Raw genomic sequence first — 26,409 nt, forward strand, 5'->3', positions numbered from 1 at the left:
TAGCCACAATAATTAGACAACATAAATAAAAGGCATCCAAATTGGTAAGGAAGAAGCATAATTTTTACTATTTGCAAATGACATATATAGAAAACCGTAAAGACTCCGTCAAAAAAAAACTAGAAGTCATAAATGAATTCAAGCAAAGTCACAGGATACAAAATAAATGTATAGAAATCTGTTCCATTCCTACACACTAATAATGAAGCAGCAGAAAGTGAAATTAAGAAAACAATCCTATATACAACTGTACCAAAAACACTCAGATATCTAGGAATAAACTTAAGCAAAGAGGTGAAAGACCTGTACTGTGAGAATCACAAAACACTGATAAAAGAAATTCAGGAAGACACAAAGACATCCCATGCTCATGGATTAGAAGAGCAAATATTGTTAAAATGTCCAAACTGCCCAAAGCAATCTACAGGTTTAATGCAGTCCCCATAAAAATACAAATAGCAATTTTTTTATAAGCCCCTTTCAAATTGTTTTTTTTTATGTTTATTTATTTTGACAGTGCGTGTGAGCGAGCAGGAGGGAGGGGCAAAGAGAGGAGAGAGGATCCCAAGCAGTCTCTGCGCCACCAGTGCAGAGCCCAACACAGGGTTCAAACTCACAGATTGTGAGATCATGACCTGAGCCAGAACCAAGAGTCGGATGCACAATCAACTGAGGCACCTAGGTGCCCCACCCATAGCATTTTTCACAGAACTAGGACAAACAATCCTAAAATTTGTATGGAACCACAAAAGACCTCAAATAGCCAAAGCAATCTTGAGAAACAAAAACAAAACTGGAGGAATCACAATTCCAGATTTCAAGTCCTATTATAAAGAAGTAGCAATTAAAACAGTATAGTACTGACATAAAAATAGACACATAGATCAGTGGAATAGAACAGGAAAGCCAGAAGTCCATTATTATATGGTTAATCTTCAACAAAGAAGAAATGAATATTCAATGGGAAAAAAAATTCTTCAACAAATGGTGTTGGGAGAACTGGACAGCCACATGCAAAAGAATGAACCTGGACCACTTTCTTTCACCACATAAAAAATAAACTCAAAATGGATTAAAGGCCTAAATGTGAGACCTGACCTGAAACCATAAAAATCCTAGAAGAGAACCTAGGCAGTAATTTCTCTGACATTGGCCATAGCAATATTTTTCTAGATATGTCTCCTCAAGCAAGGGAAACAAAAATGAACTTATTGGGACTACATCAAAATAAAAAGCTTCTGCACAGTGAAGGAAACAATTCAACAAAACTAAAAGGCAACCTATGGAAGGGGAAAAGATATTTGCAGATGACATCTGGTAAAGGGTTAATATCCAAAATATATAAAGAACTGATATGACTCGATACCCCCCAAACAAATGATCTAATAAAAAAATGGGCAGAAGACATCCAGATGGTCACCAGAGGCATGAAAAGATGCTCAACATCACTCATCATCAGGGATATACAAGTCAAAACTGCAATGAGGTATTACCTGATGCCTGTCAGAATGGCTAAAATCAAAAACACAAGAAACAGCAAGTGTTGGAGAGGTGGAGAAGGAAACTTCTTGCAGTGCTAGTGGGAATGTAAATAGGTGCAGTCACTGTGCAGAACATTATGAAGATTCCTCAAAAAATTAAAAACAGAATTATCCTTCAATCCAGTAATCTCACTACTGGGTATTTACCCAAAGAATACAAAAACACTAATTCAAAGGGATACATGCACCCCTGTGTTTATTACAGCATCATTTACAATAGTCAAATTATGGAAGCAGCTCAGGTGATTGGATAAAGGAGTGATTTTACATATATAAAAAAGTGATTATGTGTGTGTGTGTGTGTGTGTGTATGTACACACACATATACAATGGGATATTATACAGCCATTAAAAAGAATGAAATCTTGCTATTTGCAACACTATGCATAGAGCTAGACAGTATAATGCTTAGCACAATAGGTCAAAGACAAATACCATGTGATCCTATTTGTATGTGGAATTTAAGAAACAAAGTAAACGAGCAAAGGAAAAAAAGAAACCAAGAAACAGACTCTTAGCTATAGAAAACAAAAACTATAGAAACAGAAGGGGTGGAATGAGGAAAATAGGAGATGGAGATTACAGGATACGCTTTTCATGATAAAAAAAAAAAGATTAAAAAAAAAAACTATACTATGCTAAAAAAAGAGAGGAATTGGAGAATTAAGTTAAATGTATCCTAAGGAGTTAATAAGGTAAATTCAGAATGCAAAACATTCTTTAAAACAACTACCCAGTCTCTTTAAAAAGTTAATGCCATTAAGAGGGGGTGGGGGGGGGGAAGGTCTGGAAAACTTGCAGATTAAGATTTTTAAAGATGTGACAAACTAAATGCAGTGTGTTATCCTTGATTGGATTCTAGACTGAAAAACATTCTGAGAACAAATGGACAATTAAGGAAATTTGAATGTGGAATGGATATTATTTTACATTAAGGAACTGTTAATTTTCTTAAATGTGAAAATGTGAAAAATTAGACAAGTCCTTATTTTTAGGAGATGGATGCAAAAGTATTTAGGATTATATTTTCATGATGTCTGATTACTTTGAATGGTTTGTTAAGGGAGGGAGAGAGGATTGAGGACAATCTGGTTGTGACATCTGTCACCCCGTTGATGACCAAGGTTGATTGGACTGATCTGGCTGGACAGGTGGGTGTCCCCTTTCTCTCTCACAACTCCATATGTGTCCCTCCAAAAGTTGTGTGCTGGGTTGAAGAGGACGACCTTCCCTATAGAGGAGGATCATTCTTCAGTCAAAGGGTATACAAGTAGTTCTGCTCCCCTGCTAGAACCTCCAAACAAGCTCTCAAGGTCCGATTGTAGAAGGCAGGGTAGTCAAGTTTCCAAGGCTTCAGACACATCCAAATAAGGTGCTGCATGTGGCAGTCGCCTTTAACAAAAGTGGTTGGGGGAGGGGGGGAGAAGTAAATGTGGCATGATGTTTACTTTTGAATCTAAGTAGTAGGTATTTGGGTGTTTGTAGTATTCCTTTTATTTGTATGTATGTTTAGAATTTTTCATATTAAAATAATAAGAATCTAAAATGAATGTCAGATGTGCTTCTATTAAAACCCTGAATTGGCTTCTCATTTTCTAAGATAAAGAGCTTACAGTGGCCTGGAAGACCCTATTTAATTTGTTCCTTGTCCTCCTCATTTTTCTTACTTGATCTTTTACTACTCTCTCCCTCACTCTCTCTGCTTTAATCATACTAGCACTTTCTCACCTTAAGACCTTTGCTTTAATTCTTCTTGGAACTTTTTACTTCTACATCATCACTCATCTAATTTCTTCTTCACCTGCAGTCTTTACTTAAATCTCACCTTTTCTGGGGCGCCTGGGTGGCTCAGTCAGTTGAGCAACCAACTCTTGATTTCGGCTCAGATCATGATCTCACAGTTCTGTGTTGGAGCCTGCTTGAGAGTCCCTCTCTTTCTCTCTCTCTCAAATTAAAACAAAACAAAACACTGAAACCTACTTCCTCTTTTATCTTCCCAGTTTTCCTCACCCTGCTCTACTTATTCTTTTTTTTCAGTACTGACCACTTTCTCATGTACTATATAACTTATCAGTGTTTTATATTTACTGTTTATTGTCTGTGTCCCTCACAGACCTGGGTCTAGTCTGAGGCAAATGAGTCACTTGCTTGAGGTGCAAAATTTAAGCCCCCCACACACACACACAAAAGACCCCTCAATAATTAAGATAAATAATTCAATACAAGTTTTTTTTAATGAAAAAATTGATGCAAAAGAAATCCTAATAGCATTTTAAAGAGAAACAGAATCTGATAGGCCATTTTGGAACCTGAGGCAAAAGGCAAAAATATGTGCCTATAAATATACCTTTTAATGTATTTTTAATGGTTAGTAGTTTTGATGAAAATATTATTGATGAGCTGCTTCCATGAAAGCCAGAAAAGTAAAATTATAATAAATTCATGTTTTGGTATAAATAGAATATTTAACCTTAAAATAATGTTGTGAGTTTTAGTATATACTTTTAGAATTCTCAGTATTTTTTCAACTACTTTGTTATTCTGGAAAAAGTTAACCATTAAGAATTTTTGTTTGTTTTTTGTTTTATTTACTTTTGAGAGAGAGAGAGCGTGAACAGGAGAAGGGCAGAGAGAGAGTGAGACACAGAATCTGAAGCAGGCTTCAGGCTCTGAGCTGTCAGCACAGAGCCCAATGCGGGGCTCAAACCCATGAACCATGAGATCATGACCTGAGCTGAAACCAAGAGTCAGACACTTAACCAACTGAGCCACCCAGGTGCCCCCAGAAATGTATTTCTTTTAAGAAACACGTATTGAGGGGCGCCTGGGTGGCGCAGTCGGTTAGGCGTCCGACTTCAGCCAGGTCACGATCTCGCGGTCCGTGAGTTTGAGCCCCGCGTCGGGCTCTGGGCTGATGGCTCGGAGCCTGGAGCCTGTTTCCGATTCTGTGTCTCCCTCTCTCTCTGCCCCTCCCCCGTTCATGCTCTGTCTCTCTCTGTCCCCAAAATAAATAAAAACGTTAAAAAAAAAAAAAGAAATCTAAAAAGAAACATGTATTGAGGTTCATATTTTTCCTTTTGCTTAAGGCTGTAATAGTAGTATTAATTTCTCTCTTTATTTAAATTTTTGATATTTTGCTTATCATGAAAGTTTTTACATTGAATAGGGTTTTTTTTAATGTGTTTATCTTGATTATGGAGGTTTTGTTGCAGCCTTAAATTTTGCATCTGAGGTCAGTGCCTCACTTGCCTCACTCTTCTTCTTGTCCTGTTGCCTCATTTGAAGGTAGAGTTATGCACAAGCCAGGATCTTTTTCTTACTCACTGCATATCTCTAATGCCTAGACCAGTGCTGGCACATGGTAGACATTCAGTAAATATTTGTTGAGGCAATAAATAAACACAAATCCACTATAAATTATTTTATATCACAAAATGTTTCAAAGTCCAAGAAATGTTTTAACTATATTTTCTCTGTATTGCCTACTCACTCAATTATGGAATTAAATCTATACAGGCACTTTGATTTATAGTTCATGAATTATAGAAATATTGACAGAATTTACTTTGTTTATAAAAACAAAGTAAAAATGTTTAGTTCAATAAATATTTTTTCTCCTGTAAAATATTAATGCATTTATATAAAGGATAAGGTCATATTTACTAAAGGCTTCTGAAAGTTTTACAAATATTTAATCATGTAGCTATTAAATATTATAGTATTAATAGTATAGTGTAGGGGTGCCCAGTTAGCTCAGTCGTTAAGTGTCCAGCTCTTGATTCTGGTTCTGGTTATGATTTCACAGTTCGTGAATTCAAGCCCAACACTTGGGATTCTCTCTCTCCCTCTTTCTCTGTTCCTACACTGCTTGCGCTCTCTCTCTCTCTCAAAATAAATAAACTTAAAAAAAATAGTATAGTGTGGTGTTAGCTGTGAATAGTATAGTATAGTTAGGAAATTATCTTTTAAATGCTCTGGTATTCAAAATACAGCATATGTTAAACTTCAAACTACAGCAGATCTATACACACATCAAATGTATCGAAGTAATTTACTTGGTCTATAAAAACAACTTGAGCAAAACATTCAGTTCAAGAACCAATTTTATCTTCTATAAAAATTACTAATATTAATGGTAGGTCATAATCAAATTTTTAAAGTTTTACTCAGATATTTAATACTGTAAAGTATAATCATTTGAGTTTTAATATGCAATGAATAACAAACTTCATTAGACTAAAAGATAAGACTAGGGGCGCCTGTGTGGCGCAGTCAGTTAAGCGTCCGACTTCAGCCCGGTCACAATCTCGCGGTCCGTGAGTTCGAGCCCCGCGTCGGGCTCTGGGCTGATGGCTCAGAGCCTGGAGCCTGTTTCCGATTGTGTGTCTCCCTCTCTCTCTGCCCCTCCCCCGTTCATGCTCTGTCTCTCTCTGTCCCAAAAATAAATAAACGTTGGAAAAAAAAAAAAAAGATAAGACTATATTTGCTCTAATTGTTTTGTTTCTGTTGTGGTAATCTAAATATTCATCTAAGTGGAAGGATTCTAATTGAGGTCTAACAAAACATTAATAGAAAAGAAAATGGTATTGGGGCACCTGGGTGGCTCAGTCGGTTGGGTGTCTGACTTTGGCTTAGGTCATGAACTCGTGGTTGATGAGTTCCAGCCCCATGTTGGCCTCTGTGCTGACAGCTTGGAGCCTGGGGCCTGCTTCAGATTCTTTGTCTCCCTCTCTCTTTGCCCTTCCCCTGCTTGTGCTCTGTTTCTCTCAAAAATAAATAAACATTAAAAATAGCTTTTTAATGTTTAAAAAAAAAAAGAAAATAGTATTAATTTTTTAAAGTTTATTTATTTTATTTGGAGAGAGAGCACAAGAAAGGGGCAGAGAGAGAGAGAGAGAGAGGGAGAGGGAGAGAATCCTAAGCACGCCCTGCACTGTTAATGCGGAGCCAGATGTGGGGCTCAAACCCAGGAACCCATGAGATCATGACCTGAGTCCAAACCAAGGGTCGGACGCTTAATCCACTGTGCCACCCAGGTGCCCCCAAGAAAATGGTATTAAAAGTACAGATAAGCTAAGCTGGCAGACATGCCCTACGCAAGAACAACCATTTCTTCCCCCATCACTGTCAGGAATAGGTTCTTCCTAGAATTCTGGGAAACAAAAATATTTCCCAGACCACAGTTGAGAATTGCACAGTTGCAGTTGCTGAGAACTAGCAATCATCACAACAATGTTAGGGAGACAATATGTAAAGTGTAAGGATTCCACAAGATCACTATAACAGAACTGAGTAGGTGGGGATCAAGGAAGAGGGAAAGGTTGGTAATCAGAAAACTGATCTTGGTGGTCTGCGACTCTTACTTCAAGCCACAGAAAGAACACTGTATGTCAGGGATGTTATGGTACCTTAAGACCACATCTATGACATTGTTTCTAGGGAGAAGATGTGCTGTAAGTGCCAAGTAGCCAACTTAAAATTTTGGCTCTTCATTTTCTTTTTTGTGTTTGTTCAGAAGGATACGTGTATTCCATCTTTATTTCAATTATGATTATTAACTTTAAAATTCTAGAGGATATCAGTTGATTTTTTCCATTTTAAAAATATTTTAACTGATGTCTTCTCAATTTATTCAGTTGGTGGAACTTCATGTTTTCTATGTCCCTGAAGGATCATGGAACTATAAGCTAAATACTATTTCAATAGAAGTTGTTAACAAATTCATTTCAGCTGGATTTATAAGGCAAGTATTTTGTGGTCATGTTATGATGTGCCTGAAAAAGCACATCTTTTTTTTTTTTTTCTGCAGAGAAAAATGGGTTGGTTTTTTTTGTTTTTGTTTTTTTTTGTTTTTTTTTTTTTGGTTTTTTTTTTTTGGAAATTTAGGTTATAAGTGAAAAATTCTGGTCCATGTTATGGATCCAGTTTCTAACTTAATACTATCAACAAATAATGTTATATAACAGTTAAAATGTACTGGAGGAACAGATGTCACTTAACCATAATACTGCCACCCAGAAAAGGTATAACTGGTATATTACTGTGGTTGCACACAAAAAGAATATAGAGAGAAATTATCTGAAATTAGAAACCTGTTGAAAGCTGTGAATAGTGGTTAAACCAGGGTATCCACAATGACTTTTTCAAAAAGAAACAATATAAGTATATGTGTGTGTACATTTACATGTATGTGTATTTTCACATTCACAGAAGCATACATGACATTATTCCTTATCTTCCCCATCACTTCAAGCATACCAGTCTCTTTTCTGTTCTGGAACACATCAGACATGGACCTCAGGACACTTGTACTTGCTGTTCTCTTAATCTAGAATGCTCTTTCAGCCCTTATGTATCCTATCTCACTCATCTTCAGGTCTTTACTCCAATATTACTTTTTTGTTTAGATCTCTGATCACTATATTTTAAATTGTAGCTACTCTTCCTTCTCTGCTTTACTTTTCTCCATAGTACTTAGCAATGTCTTATAATTTATATGTTTTTCTTATTTTGTTAATTTTTTCTTTCCCATCATTAGATTGTAAAGTCTGTAAGGGCAGAGATTTTTGTCTCTCTTGTTGATTGCCGTATTCCCATTCCTTAGAACAATGCCTGACACATACTGGGTGCTCAGTAAATACTTGTTGGTTGAATGAATTAGTTATATAATGTTTCCCATAAGATCCTAGAATAACAAGAACTCAAAAAAATAGCATAAATGATGGCTTTAAATTTTAGATTTTGAGTGATGAAGTATCCCTAAATGAGCAAAAGTGTAGAGTCTGACAACATTTGATCATCAAAGAAATTTTTAAGCACCAGCTAATCTTGTCAAACTTCCAAAATAATTATCTGTGGGTAAATCATTCTTTAATCTATGTGTAAAAAATATGTAAGTTCCATAACAAAGATTTTTAAAAAATAATACCATTTAGATGTGGATGAGAAAAATAGGCAAGCATTTTCCTTTCAGTACAGAAAGGGCTTTTTTTTTTCCAACGTTTTTATTTATTTTTTGGGGGACAGAGAGAGACAGAGCATGAACGGGGAGGGGCAGAGAGAGAGGGAGACACAGAATCGGAAACAGGCTCCAGGCTCTGAGCCATCAGCCCAGAGCCCGACGCGGGGGCTCAAACTCACGGACCGCGAGATCGTGACCTGGTTGAAGTCCGATGCTTAACCGACTGCGCCACCCAGGCGCCCCTGAGAAGGGGCTTTTATAAACAGTATTTATTTGTATAATCATTTTTTAAAATTTCCTGAAGTTTTACAAAGTGCCAGGCAATATAAAACCACAATATATTAAGTCATATATGATATATTAAATTAGTATTTATTTTTGAGATAGCTGACTAATGTTATCAAATGTGTAGTATAGCTGAAACCTATTTCATTTCACATTATAAAGCAATGTCATATTTCAGAGTATCTCCTCACCTTACTTTACAAGCCCTGAGAGAGCGTCTCGGTGAGTTCCTTGGTGAAGATGCTGTTGCAGAAAAATTTTTATTTCTGAAATGCATTGGAAATAATCTAGCTGTGGTAAGTTTTCTTATTTTTTCTTTTTGATTAAAGAAAGCATACCTTAAGAAATTACGTTTCTTAAATGCTTATCAACTCAGCTTCTTAATATGAGATAAGTAATATCAATCATAATGAAATGACAGTATAACTAAATACATAGATCATTAAGAAAAGATGGGTTGTGGGGCACCTGTGTGGCTCAGTTGGTTGAGCAACCAACTAGGGCTAAGGTGATGATCTTAAGGTTCCTGAGTTCAGAAGGAGCCCTGCGTCTGGCTCACTGCTGTCAGCTCAGAGCCCTTTTTGTTTTTGTTTTTGTTTTTTTTCAACGTTTATTTATTTTTGGGACAGAGAGAGACAGAGCATGAACGGGGGAGGGGCAGAGAGAGAGGGAGACACAGAATCGGAAACAGGCTCCAGGCTCTGAGCCATCAGCCCAGAGCCTGACACCGGGCTCGAACTCACGGACCGCGAGATCGTGACCTGGCTGAAGTCGGACACTTAACCGACTGCACCACCCAGGCGCCCCTCAGAGCCCTTTTTGGAACCTCTGTTCCCTCTCTCTCTACCCCTTCCCCACTCGTTCTCTCTCTCTCTCTCTCTCAAAAATAAACATTAAAAAAAAAAGATGGGTCTTATTAGCATATTATTGGACACTAAAATGATGGGGATATTTTCAGGTGTGCGTTTTCTTGGGAAGAAAAGGAAGACAAAGTTAAAATGTGATTGTATAAATAATATGTATTTTTAAATTTAAATGATAGGTTTAAAAACATTTTAAATAAGTACTTGTGTTCTGGACAGAAATGAATCCTCATTGTTTGGGCCACAGCTAGCTTCATTTGGTGTGAAATGATAGGACTCCAGCGTATGTACATATATTTTGGGGGGTTTCAGCTATTATCTGTTGAACAATCCTATTTGTAGTTTCTGTGATATAATGGCAGGCTTTTCTCAGTTTCTCCAGCTGAAATTCTTAATTCTTAAGCCATTGGATTTCAAAAGTTTCTGGTTTCTCATATCAACATGAGGTTTCTTTCTTTAATCAAGACTTTCCATGTTTAGACAAAAGTCAGTATATTCCTATTCCACTCTGGTTAACATATTATGTCATTATTATGTATTTATGTGATTATTTATTTAACATCTGACTCTGCCATTAGACTATAGCTTCCTGTGAGCAGGGACTTTATTTTATTCACTATTGTATTTATACAGTGCCTAGCAAAGTGTTTAGCTCTTAAAGACATCTAAATGTTTATTGGACAAATAATGAATGATAATGGAAAAAAAATAAACATTTCCCTCCAAAGTAGTACTATTAAGGAGTTTTCTATGTGGAATTCTCAGGATCAGCAGCTAGATTTGAAGTTTTTGTCACTTGAGTTCCATTCAGTATGGTAGATTCTTAATTTACTCATTAAGTTTTTCTCAAAGAAGAATAAGAACAGTTCTCATAACTTTTTATTCTTTTTCATGATATCTAAAATTACACAATATCAATCACAGAATCCTAGGTTGGAAGGTAATTTAAGTGAACTTCCAAAATTCTTCTAATATTTTACTGTTTTCAACAAATATTTATTGATGTTTTTCTACAAACAAAATGAGAAAAAAGAATTGGATATGGATCCTTCCCTTAAAGAGTATTCAGTGTAGTGGTGGAGAGAAATTAAATTAGCATATTTTGTATATTCAGAAGAAAAAGAGATTACTTCCAGCGGGAGAAGAGGGGAGATGGAGAACTTTGACAAAGAAGAGATATATTCAGTTTGGAGTTTGTAAGATAAATACTTGATCTTGCAAAGATGTTGGGTGGGGAAAGCTTTCTGAGAAGAGAAAATAGAATGAGCAGCAAAGTGGAAAAAGCAGGCAGCTAAGAAAGAGTGGAGTTTTTCTTTTTTTTAATTGGAACATGGTGTGAAAAGAAATAGTAGAGAACAAGTTGTAAAGTCATTTGTTGAAGTTCTTGAATGCCAGATTAGTGAGTTTTGTTTGTTTCTGAAGCATTGGAGTTTTTGATCAAAAGGTGACATGATGAGGGCCTTAAGAGACTAGAGGCAGGGTTTATAACTAGGAGACTTGCCGTGGTTAGGCCAGAGATATGGAGGGCCTAAGGAATAAGCTGCTGCTTAGATTTCATCTACTGCTATTTTTCTCCTTGATTTTCCATTTTAACCACAAAAATCTTTGTGTGGTCCTCAAATATAGCAAACTCTGTTCTGATTTATGTTCTTTGAACTTGCCTGGAAATTACTTCCCCTTGATTTTCAAATAGCTTGCTTCATCTTTTCATAATTCAAGTCTCAAGCTCAAGTATTATCTTTTCCAAAGGGCCTTCTCTGACCACCTACTTTTTAGATATTCTTACTCTTAAATTACTCTGTATTCCATCACTCTTTTGTTTTCATAAATCACATATCACTGTTCTAAACCATGTTTCTTTAACATCTGTTCTCGTAAGTAGAATAGAAGCTACATGAAAGCAAGAACTCTGCGTTGTTTACTGTTGTATCTCCTACCATAGAGAATACTGCCTGACCCATAGTATGCCCTCAATATTTGTTGAATGAATGAATGGATGGATGGATGAATAACAGATGAACTCCATGGGTTATATATTTAGGAAATAAAGTATACAGCTTTGGACTCTGAAGCCAGATTTCCTGGTTTTGAGTCCCAACTTGGAAACTTCCTAGTTATAACATCATGAACAAGTTATTTAACTTCTCTTTGCCTCACTCTTATTGTCTGTGAACTAAAACGTGTGCCCATCACATGGAACTGTGGAGATTAACTGTGCTATTATTACATGTAGGGCACTTAGAATAGTGCTTAGCATATAGTGAGTCCATGCAAGTGATAGCCATAGTCATTATGACTAAATGACACGGAATTTCTTTTATGTTTTGTACAGTGAATAGAAATAGGATTATATTCTACATTTTCTAGACTCTAACCTCAGTTACCAGCTTTTAAGTTTGATTTGTATGTCACAGATATGTGCCTTCTGCAAAAAAAAAAAAGTTGGACTAAAAATAATTGAAAACATACAAAAGCTTTATTTTTTTCCTCATTTATTTGTTTCTAGGTGAAGGCAAAGCAAGAATCAGAACTGAAACTCAAGTCATTTGTTCCTCCATATGTATGTAATGTGACATTTTAAACTTATGCTAATTTTTTAACTTAACTTTTTTTTTAAATTACAAGCTAATTTTTTAAATTTCCTATGTGTTTTAGGCTCTTCAGCCAGAATTATATTTGCTTCCTATAATGGATCACTTAGGAAATATTTATTCAGCATCAACAGTTTCTTTAGATGAGCGGCAGACTAATACCGGTGTTGCTGAGGCTGATGGAATAATCCACAGACCAGTTAGTGTAACTTTGGTGAAGGAAGAACCTGGAACAGATCCCAGTTTTTTAGTAAACACTTTGAAAGAGCTTCTTAACAAGAATCGAGAAGAAGGTGATTTCAACTGGAATGGGAAAAACAAAGAGGTTATTATAGTACATTTTAGTAGTCAGGTCGGTGAGCAAATTCTGGGCAAATCTAGCCTTACAAATGTGGCAGTATAAAAGGAAAGCTACAAGTCCATTGGGGGATTTTTAAAAATAGTTTCACCAAGTGAGAGAAAAAAACGCAACTTAAGTACTATGTTAAAAATCAAGTCAAAATACTTATAGCACATAAATAAACTCCACTACCTTCTTTTATAATAGTTTCAGATAGTTAAGGCTGAAGGAGAAAGGAAGTGATTACTGCATAGAACCCTGGTATTATTACTATAAGTGAGAAGGATCTTAGCCACGAAAATAGTATCAAACAGAAGCAAAACAGTTTTAATGCTGGATGACATTTGTATTTCAAAGAATTGTAAATTTTTATCTGATTACTTTCATCAATTCAGTTCTTAAAAAGTGGTAGATAATTAAACAAATATATAAAGGTGGAACTATTGTCTAAGAACCTATTGAAAAAAATAATGCCCATGGGAAATAAACTGTGATGGAAAAGCAGATATATTAAATATTTATAACTGAAATGACCCCCGCCCCCCAGTTAATGGCAACATCCATTACAGCTGCAAAATATAGACGTTCTTAACCACTAACATTTTTCTCCATCTTCAATTATAATCATTCTTATATTCTAAGTTTATGCTATATCCAATGATAACTCAAACTTAACACCTTCTTTAATCATAGGTCCATTTAGTATTTACTCTTCTGATGTGTTTTACTATTTCTGATGAGAAATGTGGATGAGATCCACCTACTTTATTATTTGATGTCAGCAAGATGCTCAGTGAGAATCTTTACTTCCTTCTTGATCGAGTCTTCTTTCTACTACAGTGTTAAATATTGCTTTCCAGTCATAATATCACTTATGATATCACATAATATCACTTAAAATATCCAGTTAAAGGGAAAAAAATACCTGGGAAAAAAATTCAGAGTGGAATCCCAGTATTCCTGAAAAGTACAAGGTCAAGTGATTGATGAAGTAGGCGATTGCCCCACATAAAGCTGTGAGTAGTGTCATATTTCATATCCTGGGCTACTGGCCAGATTCTTGAATTATGATATTTGCATAAAACCCAAAACAATCTTTGGTGAGAATATTTAACCCTTGAATTTTGTGAAAGTGTAGTTTTTAAATGGTATTAATATCTTGGTGCTTCACTTCAAAAAGTTTAATTATACTTTATAAGAGGCCAGCATATGCTCATTTTAAAAAGTTCTAGATATAACAGTAACTATAAAGAAGATAATAATTTCACCATCCAGAGATGGCTTCTGTTAGTGTTCTGGCATATATTCTTTCAGTTATTTTTTTTTCAGTTCTTGTATATAATAAATATTTTTTTGGCTTTTAAAAATGAGGGCACATATGAACCCTTAAAGCCTCTTCTTGTATTTTAGAATATGTCATAAACATTTCATATCAATAAATATAGATCTACATCATTATAGAATTCCTTGTGGTATAATTTATGTATCCAACCCTGTGTTAGTGTTTTTGCTATTATGAATACTGCTGCGAGCAACATTTTTTTTTAAGTACTTCGTGCATTTGTCCTGTTATTTTTTAGAAGTTTAATGGCTGTTTCTAAGGCTGTATTTTTTGTTGTTCTTTTTCTTACAAGCACTTTCCAATCTTGTGTGTCTTTCCCTGTCACATCTTATTTCTTCCCCAATGAACTATTACTTTGATTTTTTGAGATAATTTTTTTTCTTGCTTTTATTTATAGTTTTACCAACTGAATATGTATTTATTTTTTTAAAAAATTGTCTTCATTTACTCATTTTTTTTTTATTATTTTATTTTTGGGACAGAGAGAGAGCATGAACGGGGGAGGGGCAGAGAGAGAGGGAGACACAGAATCGGAAACAGGCTCCAGGCTCTGAGCCATCAGCTCAGAGCCCGACGCGGGGCTCGAACTCACGGACCGCGAGATCGTGACCTGGCTGAAGTCGGACGCTTAACCGACTGCGCCACCCAGGCGCCCCTTCATTTACTCATTTTTGAGAGACAGAGACAGAGTGTGAGTGGAGGAGGGGCAGAGAGAGAGGGAGATACAGATCTGAAGCAGGCTCCAGGCTCTGAGCTTTCAAGACAGAGCCCAACATGGGGCTCGAACTCACAGACTGAAAGATTATGAGCTGAGCCGAAGTAGGACGCTTAACCGAGACACCCAGGTGCCCCTAAATATGTATTTCTTAACAATAGTTTAGTTTTGAATGTTTTTAATTTAATTTAGATGGACTCATATTGAAAGTATTTTATTTTTGACTTGTTTCTTTTGCTCAACATTATAAGATTCAGTCATGTTTCACATATAATACTATTTTTTCATTGTGCAATATTCCATTATAAGACTATACCATAATTTATTTGTTCTGATGATAGATATTTGGTTTATTGCCAGTTTAGGGATATTACAAATAGGTACATTCTTCTACATGACTCTTAAATGTATAGGTCCATGAGGAGCTCAGAGAATGTAACTAGCATTGGCATTGTTTGCACATATTCAGCTTTACAAATAATGCCCATGTGTTTTCCAGAGTGGTTGTACCCATTGGCAATGTCTGAAAGTTCCTATTGAACCATAACTTGTCATCCTATCAGATATTTTCCGTCTCCTGTTTCTCTGCTTTAAGTTGTAGATAATTTCTGCAGATTTTTCTTCCAAATCTATTTTACTGATAATCTCTTTAGTTGTGTTTTATCTGCTATTAAATCCTTACACTGAATTTTTAATTCCAAATATTTTACTTTTCTTTTCTAATGGTTCTCTTTGGTTGAACATGTTTTCATATGTTTATGGCCATTTGGATTTGCCTTTATTCAAATGTTTTGCCCATTTTCTTTCTTTTAAATATAGTTCCATTTTATATACATATATGTTTTTTCCACCATATGTGTGCATGCATGTGTGTGTGTTTGTATGTTTGTATATAATTCATTCTAGATTTTAGTTTGTGGCTTCTTTTTATTCTCTTTATGATTCTTTTGATGAAAGGAATTCTTAAATTTTGTCAACATGCTCTAAAATTACAAAGAAATGTGTTGACATCAACTCTTCATCAGTTTTGCTTTACATATTTGAAGCTGTTATTAGATGAGTGACATTTAGGATTATTATGTCTTCTTGATAAACTGACCCCAATGTAATTATACAATGTTTCTCTTTATTTCTGGTAATAGTTTTTATTTTAAAGGTTAATTGCTCTAATATTAATATAATTATTCTAGCTTTTATTTTTTAAGTTTATTTATTTTGAGAGAGAAAAAGCATGTGCATGTGATCGAGGGAGGGGCAGAGAGAGAGGGAAAAAGAGAATCCCAAGCAGACTCTGTACTGATGGGGTGATCCCATGAACTGTGAAATCATGACCTGAGCCAAGATCAAGAGTCAGAGGCTTAACTGAGCCACCCAGGCACCCCTCTAGGTTTTTTTTGATTGGTGTTTGCATGGTATATCTTTCTCCATTGTTTTATCTGTTACTGAATATCCAAAGTGGGTTTCTTATAGACAGCATGTATTTAGATCTTACTTTTTAGTCCAGTTTGGCAATCTATATCTTTTACTAGGGGTATTTAGACCATTTACATTCATTGTAATTATTATTGATGTGGTTTGTCTTAAATCTACCATCTTGCTATTTATTTTCTATTTGTCTCATTTCTTCCATCTTCTATTTTTCCATTTTCTTGCCTCTTTCTTGATTGAGAAGTTTTTTGTGATTCAATTTTATCTCCACTATTGTCTCATTAGTTATTTCTCATTTTAGAAAACTTTTAGGTGCATCTGGGTGGCTCAGTTTAACTGTCTGACTTTAGCTCAGATCATGATGTCGTGGTTCATGGGTTCAAGCCCCGTGTTGGGCTTTGTGCTGACAGCTCAGGGCCTGGAGCCTGCTTTGGATTCTGTATGTGTGTCTCTCTCTGTCCCTCCCCAGCTCATGCTCTGTCTGTCTGTCTCTCAAAAATAAACATTAAAAAAAATTTTTTTTTAAAAAGAAAACTTTTAGTGGTTGCTATAAGGTAGAGGTCATCAAACATCTATATTTATACTTATTTTTTTAAGATTTAAACTTTTTAATCTCTATTAATAATATATTAATATTATAATATCAATATGGAGTTCAAACTCAAAACCCCAAGATCAAGAGTTTCATGCTCCACTGATTAAGCCAACCAGGCACCCCTATTTTATTTTATTTTAATCCATGCCTTATGGATTGTTTTTTATAAACTTTTATTGGAACACAGCCATACCATTTTGTTTACATATTTTCAGTGACTGTTTTTTTACTACAATGACAGATTTGAGGAGATGTGACAAAGACTCAGTGGTCCATAAGCCTGAAAAATTTATTATATGGCCTTTTAAGGAAAAGTTTACTACTCTTGCTCTAAACTATATACAGTGTGCCTTTAAATTTGAAGTTTACTTTCAAATTGTATACAACTTCATATATAATTTAAGAACCTTACAGCAGTATTACTTCTGTTTTCTCCCCCAATTCCTTTGTGCTGTTGTCATATATTTTACTTCTGTATATAACTCCACAATACATTTTTACCATTTTTATTTTACACTGTTATCTTCTAAAGAATTTTAAAGTAAGGGAAAAATGATTTTTTATATTTAGGAGAGAGTTTCTTCCCCCTCCCCCAACCCAGTGGCAGTAAACCAATGCTTTGTATCAGTGCATGATCCTGGGGCCAAGATAATCCTTACAGCTTTTGCTTCTACCCTTCCTTCAGGCTTTGCCAAGGACTGGTGATGAGGTTTTCCACTCCTTCCTCAGTGGTAAGACTTCTCAAAGCTAATATTGTTGAAAGGGGAGTCACTACTCTTCCTCCAAAGCAGATGGCTTTTGCCTCTGTTCCTCCTTGAGAACCAATACATTTTTGCCTGGGTCCTGAGATGGAAGAGTTTCCAGTTCCTCCCCAATTGGCTTAAGGCTTTTGCTTTGTGTGAAAGAAGAGTGTTGAGAAGGATGGAATGTCATACTTTTTTGCCACTGATGGCTCTCCTGCCAGGTCTCCTGCCCTGCCCCTAGTCTTTCATGTGAGCATATGATACACGCACCTGGAAGGGAATTTGCTATTAAGTATTGACTTCCCTTTGTGTCTAAAGATCCCAGAGATTCCAAACTATCCTCGTAGCCCACACTGGCCTTTAGAATTCCTTAAAATTTTAGCTGTTTTCTTATTTCTTTTAATAGCAGTTACCACTTCCTCCTGTGCTCTGCCAAAGATGAAACCATTTTCTCCTAGGAGGGAATTGGAATTCAATTCCCCACAACCATAATTCTCTGATGAATTCAAGAAAAGTTATTATTTTATTGATTATTTACCTTTTCTTCTTGTTCCAGTGGGAGCATTGTTTCATCTTTCTATAATCCTGAGCACAAATGGAACTGCAGTTCTTACATTTTAATATAGTCAAGTTTATTGATATTTTCATTTATGGATAGTGTTATTTATGTCTTTTTTTTTTTAATCCGTTTTCTACCCTGAGGTCATGTATTGTCTTTCAAACATGTTTTGGTTTGCTTTTCCAATTCAGTTTATTAATCTACCTGGAACAAATTTTTATGTGTGACATGAATAAAGTTCCTTAATTTTTTTCCTATATGTACACTTCCATTTGTTGATGGTAGTTGTATAGTTTCTTTAAAATACCAAATTACTCTTTAGTGGTGCATGAGAATGCAAAATATCTGAACTCTAACATTACATTATCAAATATAGACAGTTACAATGCGCATAGTGGGGCACCTGGGTGGCTCAATCTGTTAAGCACCCAACTTTGGCTCAGGTCATGATCTCACAGCTCGTGAGTTCAAGCCCCGCGTCAGGCTCTGTACTGACAGCTCAGAGCCTGGAGCCAGCTTCAGATTCTGGGTCTCCCTCTCTCTCTGCCTCTCTCTCTGCCTCTCTCTCTCTCTGCCTCTCTCTCTCTCTCTGCCTCTCTCTCTCTCTCTCTCTCTCTCCCAAAAATAAACATAAAAAAAGTTTTTTAAAATAATGTGCATAGTATGCTTTACAAGTCCTTTAATGAAGGAGGAAAGAGTAATGCTTTACCCATTTTCATATTGAAGTGGGTATTTCTTTCCATTAGTTGTCTTCTGTTCTTTCCCATGGGTCTGTGCTACACACCTCTACATTTTTGACATGCCTCAACTTTAACATATTTAATACTTGACTCCACTGTTGCCCCCAGACTAGTGTACTTTCTTGACTTCTTTGGTTTCATCACTCTTCCAGTTGTTTAAGCTTTGAAATAATCCTTACTGTAGACTAATATATATATATATATATATATATATATATATATATATATATAGAGAGAGAGAGAGAGAGAGAGAGAGAGAGAGAGAGAGACTATATATATATATATATATATATATATAAAGGAACCTTAAAAACCATATTGTAGCCCCCTTGCTTATAATCTGCTTTCCAGTCTATTCTGCAGAGTGCAGTCAGCATCATTCTTGTTGTTACAAGCTGGATTATTTATCTCTCTGCTTAAAAACCTTTGGAAGACTCGTTGATTACTACTTAAGGCCCAAGTTCTTTAAGATGGCATTGAGAACCCTTTATATTCAGACTTCAAACCCAGGGTTGCAAATGTTTGGCCATGCAGATTGTTCACTGCCTAATTCCAGAAGGCTTCCTTCACATAGATCATGATATGAATGGGGCTTTCAGGATTTGCTTAATATGGTAATTGGTTCAGTAACTTTTAGCTGTTATTAGTAGTAATACTATTCTTATTATTATTATAATTATTATAGTTTATGGATAAAGGGGAGGAAGAAGTACCATGAAGTACAACTGGAGAAGTAGGTAGAAACTTGAACTGCAAGAGCCTTGGTTCCAAAACTAAGGAATGTTTAAGCAATGGGAAGCCATATTAACTTCATTTGTTTCAAGTTTTTATTTAAATTCTAGTTAGTTAATATATAGTGTAATTATTAGTTTCAGGAGTAGAATTTAGTGATTCATCACTTACATATAACATCCAGTGCTCATCACAAGTGCCCTCCTTAATGGCCATCACCCTTTTAGCCCATTTCCCACCCAACACCCCTCCAGTAACCCTCAGTTTGTTCTCCATAGTTAAGATTTTTATGGTTTGCCTCTCTCTTTTACCCCTGTGTTTATCTGTTTCATTTTTTAAATTCCACATATGAGTGAGATCATACAGTATTTGTCTTTCTCTGACTTATTTCTCTTAGCATAATTCACTCCAGCTCCAACCACATCATCACAAATAGCAAAATTTCATTTTTTATGGCTGAGTAATATTTCATTGTATATATATACCACAACATCTTTCTCTATTCATCAGTTGATGGACATTTGGGCTCTTTCCATAATTTGGGTATTGTTGATAATTCTGCAGTAAACATTGAGGTGCATGTGTCCTTTGGGTAAATACCTAGTGGTGCAATTGCTGGATCATAGGGCAGTTCTATTTTTAACTCTTTGAGGAACCTCTATACCACCTTCCAGAGTGGCTGCACCAGTTTGCATTCCCATCAACAGGGTCAGAGTATTCCCCTTTTTCTGCATCCTCGAAAACATCTGTTGTTTCTGTGTTGTTAATTTTAGGCATTCTGACAAGTGTGAGGTGATGTCTCATTGTAGTTTTGATTTGTATTTCCCTGATAATGAGCGATGTTGAACATCTTTTCATGTGTCTGTTACCCATCTGTCTTCTTTGGAAAAATGTCTATCCATGTCTTCTGCCCATTTCTTAACTGGATTATTTGTTTTTTGAGTGTTGAATTTGATAAGTTCTTTATAGATTTTGGATACTAACCCTTCATCAGATATGTCATTTGCAGGGGCACCTGGGTGGCTCAGTCGGGTAAGCATCTGACTTCAGCTCAGGTCATGATCCTGTGGTTTGTGGGTTTGAGCCCTGCTTCACATTCTGTGTCTCCCTCTCCCTGCTCCTCCCCCACTCATGCGCTCTCTCTCTCTCTCTCTCTCTCTCTCTCGCTCTCTCTCTCTCTCTCTCTCAAAAATAAAGCTTAAAAACATTTTTTGATTAAAAAAAGATATGTCATTTGCAAATATCTTCTCCCATTCTGTTGGCTGCCTTTTAGTTTTGTTGATTGTTTCGCTGTGCAGAAACTTTTTATCTTCATGAAGTCCCAATAGTTCATTTTTCCCTTGCCTCCAGAGATGTATCTAGTAAGTTACTGCTATGGCTCATGTCGGAAGAAGTTGCTACCTGTGTTCTCCTCTAGGGTTTGTTTCTCTTGTCTCACATTTAGGTCTTTCATCCAATTTGAATCGATTTTTGTGTATGGTGTAAGAAAGTGGTCCAGTTTCATTCTTTTGCATGTTACCATGTACCATGTTACATCTTTTGCATGTTCCCGACACCATTTGTTGCAGAGACTGTCTTTTCTCCAGTGGGTATTCTTTCCTGCTTTGTTTTAATAGGAGTAACATGATTGGATTTCAATTCTAGCAAAACCACTTAGGTGGCACTATGGAGAATAGATTGAGGTGATAAAGATCTGAAATATGAAATACAGTGGAACAGAAATCAGAACTTGAAGTCAAGACACTAAGGATTGGGTTCTGTGCTGCGTGCTTTCCATGCACCGTGCCATTTTAGAGATAAGGAAACGTAGGTTAAAAAAATAACTTAGCTGAGGTCACACCTGCTGTGACAGTGCCAAGACTTGAACTCCTGTGTGTTTGACTAAAGCCCATGCTTTATTTACAACACCATGCAAGAGTCACACTGAACTTTTCACTATTGCCAAAAATGCTGCATATATTTGTACTGTGTATTTTGCAAATGCCATTTTCTTTGCTTAAATTCTTCTTGCTCTCTTCTTTGCCAGGCAAACATCTCATAGTTCAAAACATAGTTTCACAGTTATCATATCCCTTTCTGTGAATCTATAACATTTTATGCATATATTACTGTGGCTCTCAAGACACTATTATGATTTTTTTCAAAAGTGAATAGGCCTGCTTTCTTTATGTTATTAAACTGCATAGGTATGAATGGTGCGGTACATCATGCTCTAGACTGTTACTGTGAATGAGATACATGTGCCAGATCCCTATCAAAATTACTTAGAATCTAATGAATTTTTCATTGTTTTTTCTTTCTTTGGTGGGGGGGGGGAGTAGTATTTTATTATTAACCTTTAAGCAGCTGATACATCTGGTTTTTGTTCATTTTGCATTGAATATATCCTTTAGAAAATCCCTGTTTATTGTCTTTAAAAGACTATTTAAAATATACCAGCTGGGAAATATAGCAGCTAGACTAAAATTAAACCAGTACAGGCTTCAGGTTGCAAAATTCTGTGGCAACTCTTGTAAAATGGTTTTTCAAATATTAACATGACTTGGGGCGCCTGGGTGGCGCAGTCGGTTAAGCATCCGACTTCAGCCAGGTCACGATCTCGTGGTCCGTGAGTTCGAGCCCCGCGTCGGGCTCTGGGCTGATGGCTCAGAGCCTGGAGCCTGTTTCCGATTCTGTGTCTCCCTCTCTCTCTGCCCCTCCCCCATTCATGCTCTGTCTCTCTCTGTCCCAAAAATAAATAAACGTTGAAAAAAAAAATTAAAAAAAAATATTAACATGACTCATTAATTTTTTCAAAATGAAAAAATTTGATTTATCCAAAGGAAAAATATCTGCATTAATATTGTGAGGTTCATGGATCTTTTGTTCATATAGATCATATAGAACATTAATGTTAACATTTTAAAGACATTGTATAGTTTTCCTATATAGGGAAATTCTGTTAAAATGAAGGGAGGTTTTATAAATAGAAATGTATGTGAAATAACAAATGACATTATATGCTCTGTATTTACACCAGCCTTTTCCAGAGAAGTTTCCTCAATACAATTTCAAAAGATGCTTTTGGCCAAAGCTTTCTAAAGACAATTAAGTTTAAGTAAAACCTAACTTACCCCCATCTTGTAGATTCACATTGTACATAAAAACAGAGAAATCCTACAAGGGGGTGTGTGATTGTTTTCCTGGTAGGGTTTCTTAATCCTTTCTTTTCCTCAAACTGAATTGACACAAAGAATTCTCCTTTCACATAAACTGTTTTATGAAATTTACTTTGGAAACTGTTGCCTTATATAATGTGTAGTAGAGTTCATGGAAAAGGACACAGGACAAGATAAGAGTATGTCCATATATATACATATTTGTATAAAATTTTATTTTACTATTTTCTTAATATTATTAACTTTATTTGCCATGGATGAACATGACCATCAGCAGGGGGAAAAGCCACTCCAAAAGGAAACCAAACTGGAAAAAATCAAATTGGAAATTCTGAAGTGCCAGGATCATCAGAAGAATCAAATAGTGATTTAAGAAACAAAAAAAGGTAACTAGTATAGATGTTGATTCTACATGTCATAATCTAAACTATAAAGAATGAGATAACCAGGGTACTGTTACAAGGACTTCTAATTACAACAAATATATGAGTGAAATTAGTGATTTTTAATTAAAATTACCTTGATTCTAATCTTTAATAATGAGGAATAATTGTTGCTTAAATTTATTTCTATTATAATTCTTATGTCATCAGGAGCAGCTTACTGACAGAAAATTTGTCTTTGCCTTTCTTAGAATTAGTTGTTCTACCTCACTTAGATTCTTGGTTATGGGGAAACTAATCAGTATGCTTGAGTTTCACATGGTATCATTTCATGGAGAATTACAGTACTTAAGGCAACAGTTTTCCATACAGTCTTTTGAAATTAATAGAAGGGATTTTATAAACAATCATTCACAAAAGAATTACAAACAAAATGTGTTTCCAAAATTTTTATGTTACTTTGCTATAGCTATTATAATGTGATTTGAGTTTAGCTAGTACTCATACTAAATGTAGTTTATGAGCTTGAAATATAATGTTCTCAGGCTTTTTGAGGCTTTAATGTTACATTTGTGTTTACAGAATGTCAAATAAGATAAAATGTGAAAAGCTAATATTCATGGAATCATTTTTTAATATGACTTTAAAATTTGTCATTCCCTTTAAGTCTGTTTCTTTGGAAAAATGAAGATGATAGAGTTAATACCATTAGAACAGAGAACAGTCAGGTATGATTTAAATATTTTTTGTTTAAATGGGGTATTGCAACATAATATTTATACTGAAATTGAAACAAAACTGCAGCTTAAAATGTCTAAGTTTTCTAACCTTAGAGGTGAGAGGATGGGAGATAAGCCTCAAAAAAAATTCAGGAGCCTACCAATTCAGTGAAATCTTTGTGTATACTGTGGTATGGATAGGACATATTGAGGTATGTCCTAAAGTGAAAGCCAGGTTTTTATATCTTGCCCCATTTATCACTGAGAATGAGTCACTTGATGGACCTCTTTGGAATTTGGAGAGAGATTTGCCACATTTGGATGTACTGCTCCAGTCTTTTTTTTTTTTTTTGAATCAAGTAATCCAAAAGACCGCCAACTTTGGGCCCAAAGGAAGTGAAGGCTCACAAGGTGATCTGAGAGACATTGCAAACAATGTTGCCACTTGTGTTTTAATGTCCAGCTGATCAAGTGCTGGAGTACTGAGTGCAGTCTGAGTCATGTCCTGTAGGCGAATCACAGCTCAGAGCTCTTGGGTTTCAGAGCAAAAGGCACACCATCTTCAGCAATAATTGTCCTATCGTAATAGGACAATTAGATATTAATAAAATATGCTAGATTTTAATAAAATCTAGATATTAATAAAATATGCTATCTTCATGCTTAAAAATTTTTGTCAGTCTAGTGGATGCTTACTGCTATTTGTGGTTTGAATTTTAATTTCCCAGGTTACCCATAAAGTTGATCATGTTTTAATATTTTTATGGACTTCAGTTTGGTAACTTTTTTTGGAAGTGCATTTTCAAGTGTTTCTTTTGGGTTGTCATATGTTTCTGATTTGTATAAGTTTTTAATATACTCTAGAGATATTTGATGCTTATTTATGTTGCAAGTATCTTCCCCTACTCTGTGCCTATAGTCTACCTTGCTGAATACCTTGCTTAGTATTTCTTATCCTTATTTTTTCCCACATTCTCTTGCTAGGTAGCTGTGTATATTGCATATATAGCAATGGTGTATTGGCATCTCCTATTATTAGTGTGTTACTGTTTATCCCTGTATCTCCTGTGGTTTCTGGTTTGTTTAGATTTCTATGTGTTACTTGGCGCAAAGTTGTTCTTATGTGAATACTAATATCACTTTTGTGCTATGAAGTATCCTTTTTTTGACTCCTTAAGTGCTTTTTTTGGTCTGAATCCTCCTTTATTGCATATCAAGATACTAACCTGTACTTTGTTTTTGCATACATTTATTTGATATACCCTCATCTTCCTTCACACTTTTTCCCCCCAGCCTTTCTGAATTGCTTTGTTTTAGATATGTCTTTTACATATAGCCCAGATAGAGTTGGGTTTTGTTTTGTGAGAGTGTGTGAAAATATTTTTTATTTAGTAGATGAATTATGTCAACTTATGTTATTGATAGTACTGATGTGTTTAAGATTTGTCATTTTATGTTACAGTTACTGTGAGTTACTATGTGGTTTATTTGTACTTTTCCCCTCTCCTCGTGTTTTAGGAAGGTTGTATTTTTGTTCTAGTGTTTAGACTAATACATTTATGTTAGTATACTAGTGTTCTTTTCCCGTTTTTTAAAATTTATGCTTCTGCTTTTCATTTGTTACCTCTAAAACTATCCACTGATCTGTCCTATTCAGGGTAATCAAAAAAATCTTTCTTCTCTAATGTATTTTAAGTTGTGTTACTTCTATTTTGTCAGAGCATATAACATTTATATGCCATACTTCTAGACTTAACCTCTCACCTTTGTTTTAGTCTCAGATCTGTAATTAAATATGTTCAACACACTGCTAGTTCTTTTACAGAAGACTTTTCAATCATCTCTTGGTTGGATTAAGTTCAATTTAGAAAAAGCTCCTAGCTACAATATTCTCTTCTTCCACATTTAAAACTTTGTCTAGAGCAGAGATCAGCAAACTAGGGCCTGCAGACTATTTTGTAAGGCCTTGGACCTACAAATATTTTTTTATTTTATTTTATTTTTGAGAGAGAGAAAGAACAAGTGGGGGAGGGGCAGAGAGAGAGGGAGACACAGAATCTGAAGCAGGTTCCAGGCTCTGAGCTGTCAGCACAGAGCCTGATGCAGGGCTCGAACCCACGAACTGTGAGATTATGACCTGTGCTGAAGTCAGATGCTTAACTGACTAAGCCACCCAGGTGCTTTTTTACATTTTTAAGGAATTTAAGGAAAAGAATCATGACAGAGACAATATGTGGCCCACAAAGCCTAAATTATTTATTCTCTGGCTCTTTACAAAATTTGTTCATCATTGTCTAAAGTTTTGATACCTGAAGGATAGCTTGATTGGATGTCACATCCTTGGCTTACATCTTTTTTTCCCTTGAGTTTCTTTAAAATGTTGCTCTACTGATGTTACTGATGTTATGTTACTGTTAAAAAGTGTGATGCCTGGTTTTCTTTTCTTTGTAAACTAGCTTGGGTATATTTGTCTGGAAGGCCAGAGGATTCATTTAACGTGTACTAGTTTTACCGGGCTGAATCTTAGCTCAGAATTCTAGATCAGGTTTTTCTGGATACACAGTGGATCCTTGCAGTATGAAAATCCAGACATATTTCAAGAGCATTTCCTAAAATTATAATTTCAGAAAATAATTTTGGTAGCAGATCTATTGTTTCATTTTTTCTTTACCTTTTATATGTGCTATCTTTTCTCTGATCTATTTCACTTTTTT

The 26,409-nt window shown here is 35.4% G+C and overlaps 1 protein-coding gene across 1 annotated transcript in view; it reads left to right on the forward strand.

Annotated features, from left to right (window-relative positions):
* SPATA1 (spermatogenesis associated 1) overlaps positions 1-26,409 on the forward strand; it is a 54,589-nt gene that overhangs the window by 13,588 nt on the left and 14,592 nt on the right. The window contains 6 exon segments of the mRNA XM_045036112.1: positions 7,178-7,284; positions 8,966-9,083; positions 12,157-12,210; positions 12,306-12,534; positions 22,868-22,979; positions 23,644-23,704. Coding sequence (XP_044892047.1) covers positions 7,178-7,284; positions 8,966-9,083; positions 12,157-12,210; positions 12,306-12,534; positions 22,868-22,979; positions 23,644-23,704 — 681 coding nt within the window.

The sequence above is a fragment of the Felis catus genome, chromosome C1, assembly GCF_018350175.1.
Source record: "Felis catus isolate Fca126 chromosome C1, F.catus_Fca126_mat1.0, whole genome shotgun sequence".
Lineage (NCBI taxonomy): Eukaryota > Metazoa > Chordata > Mammalia > Carnivora > Felidae > Felis > Felis catus.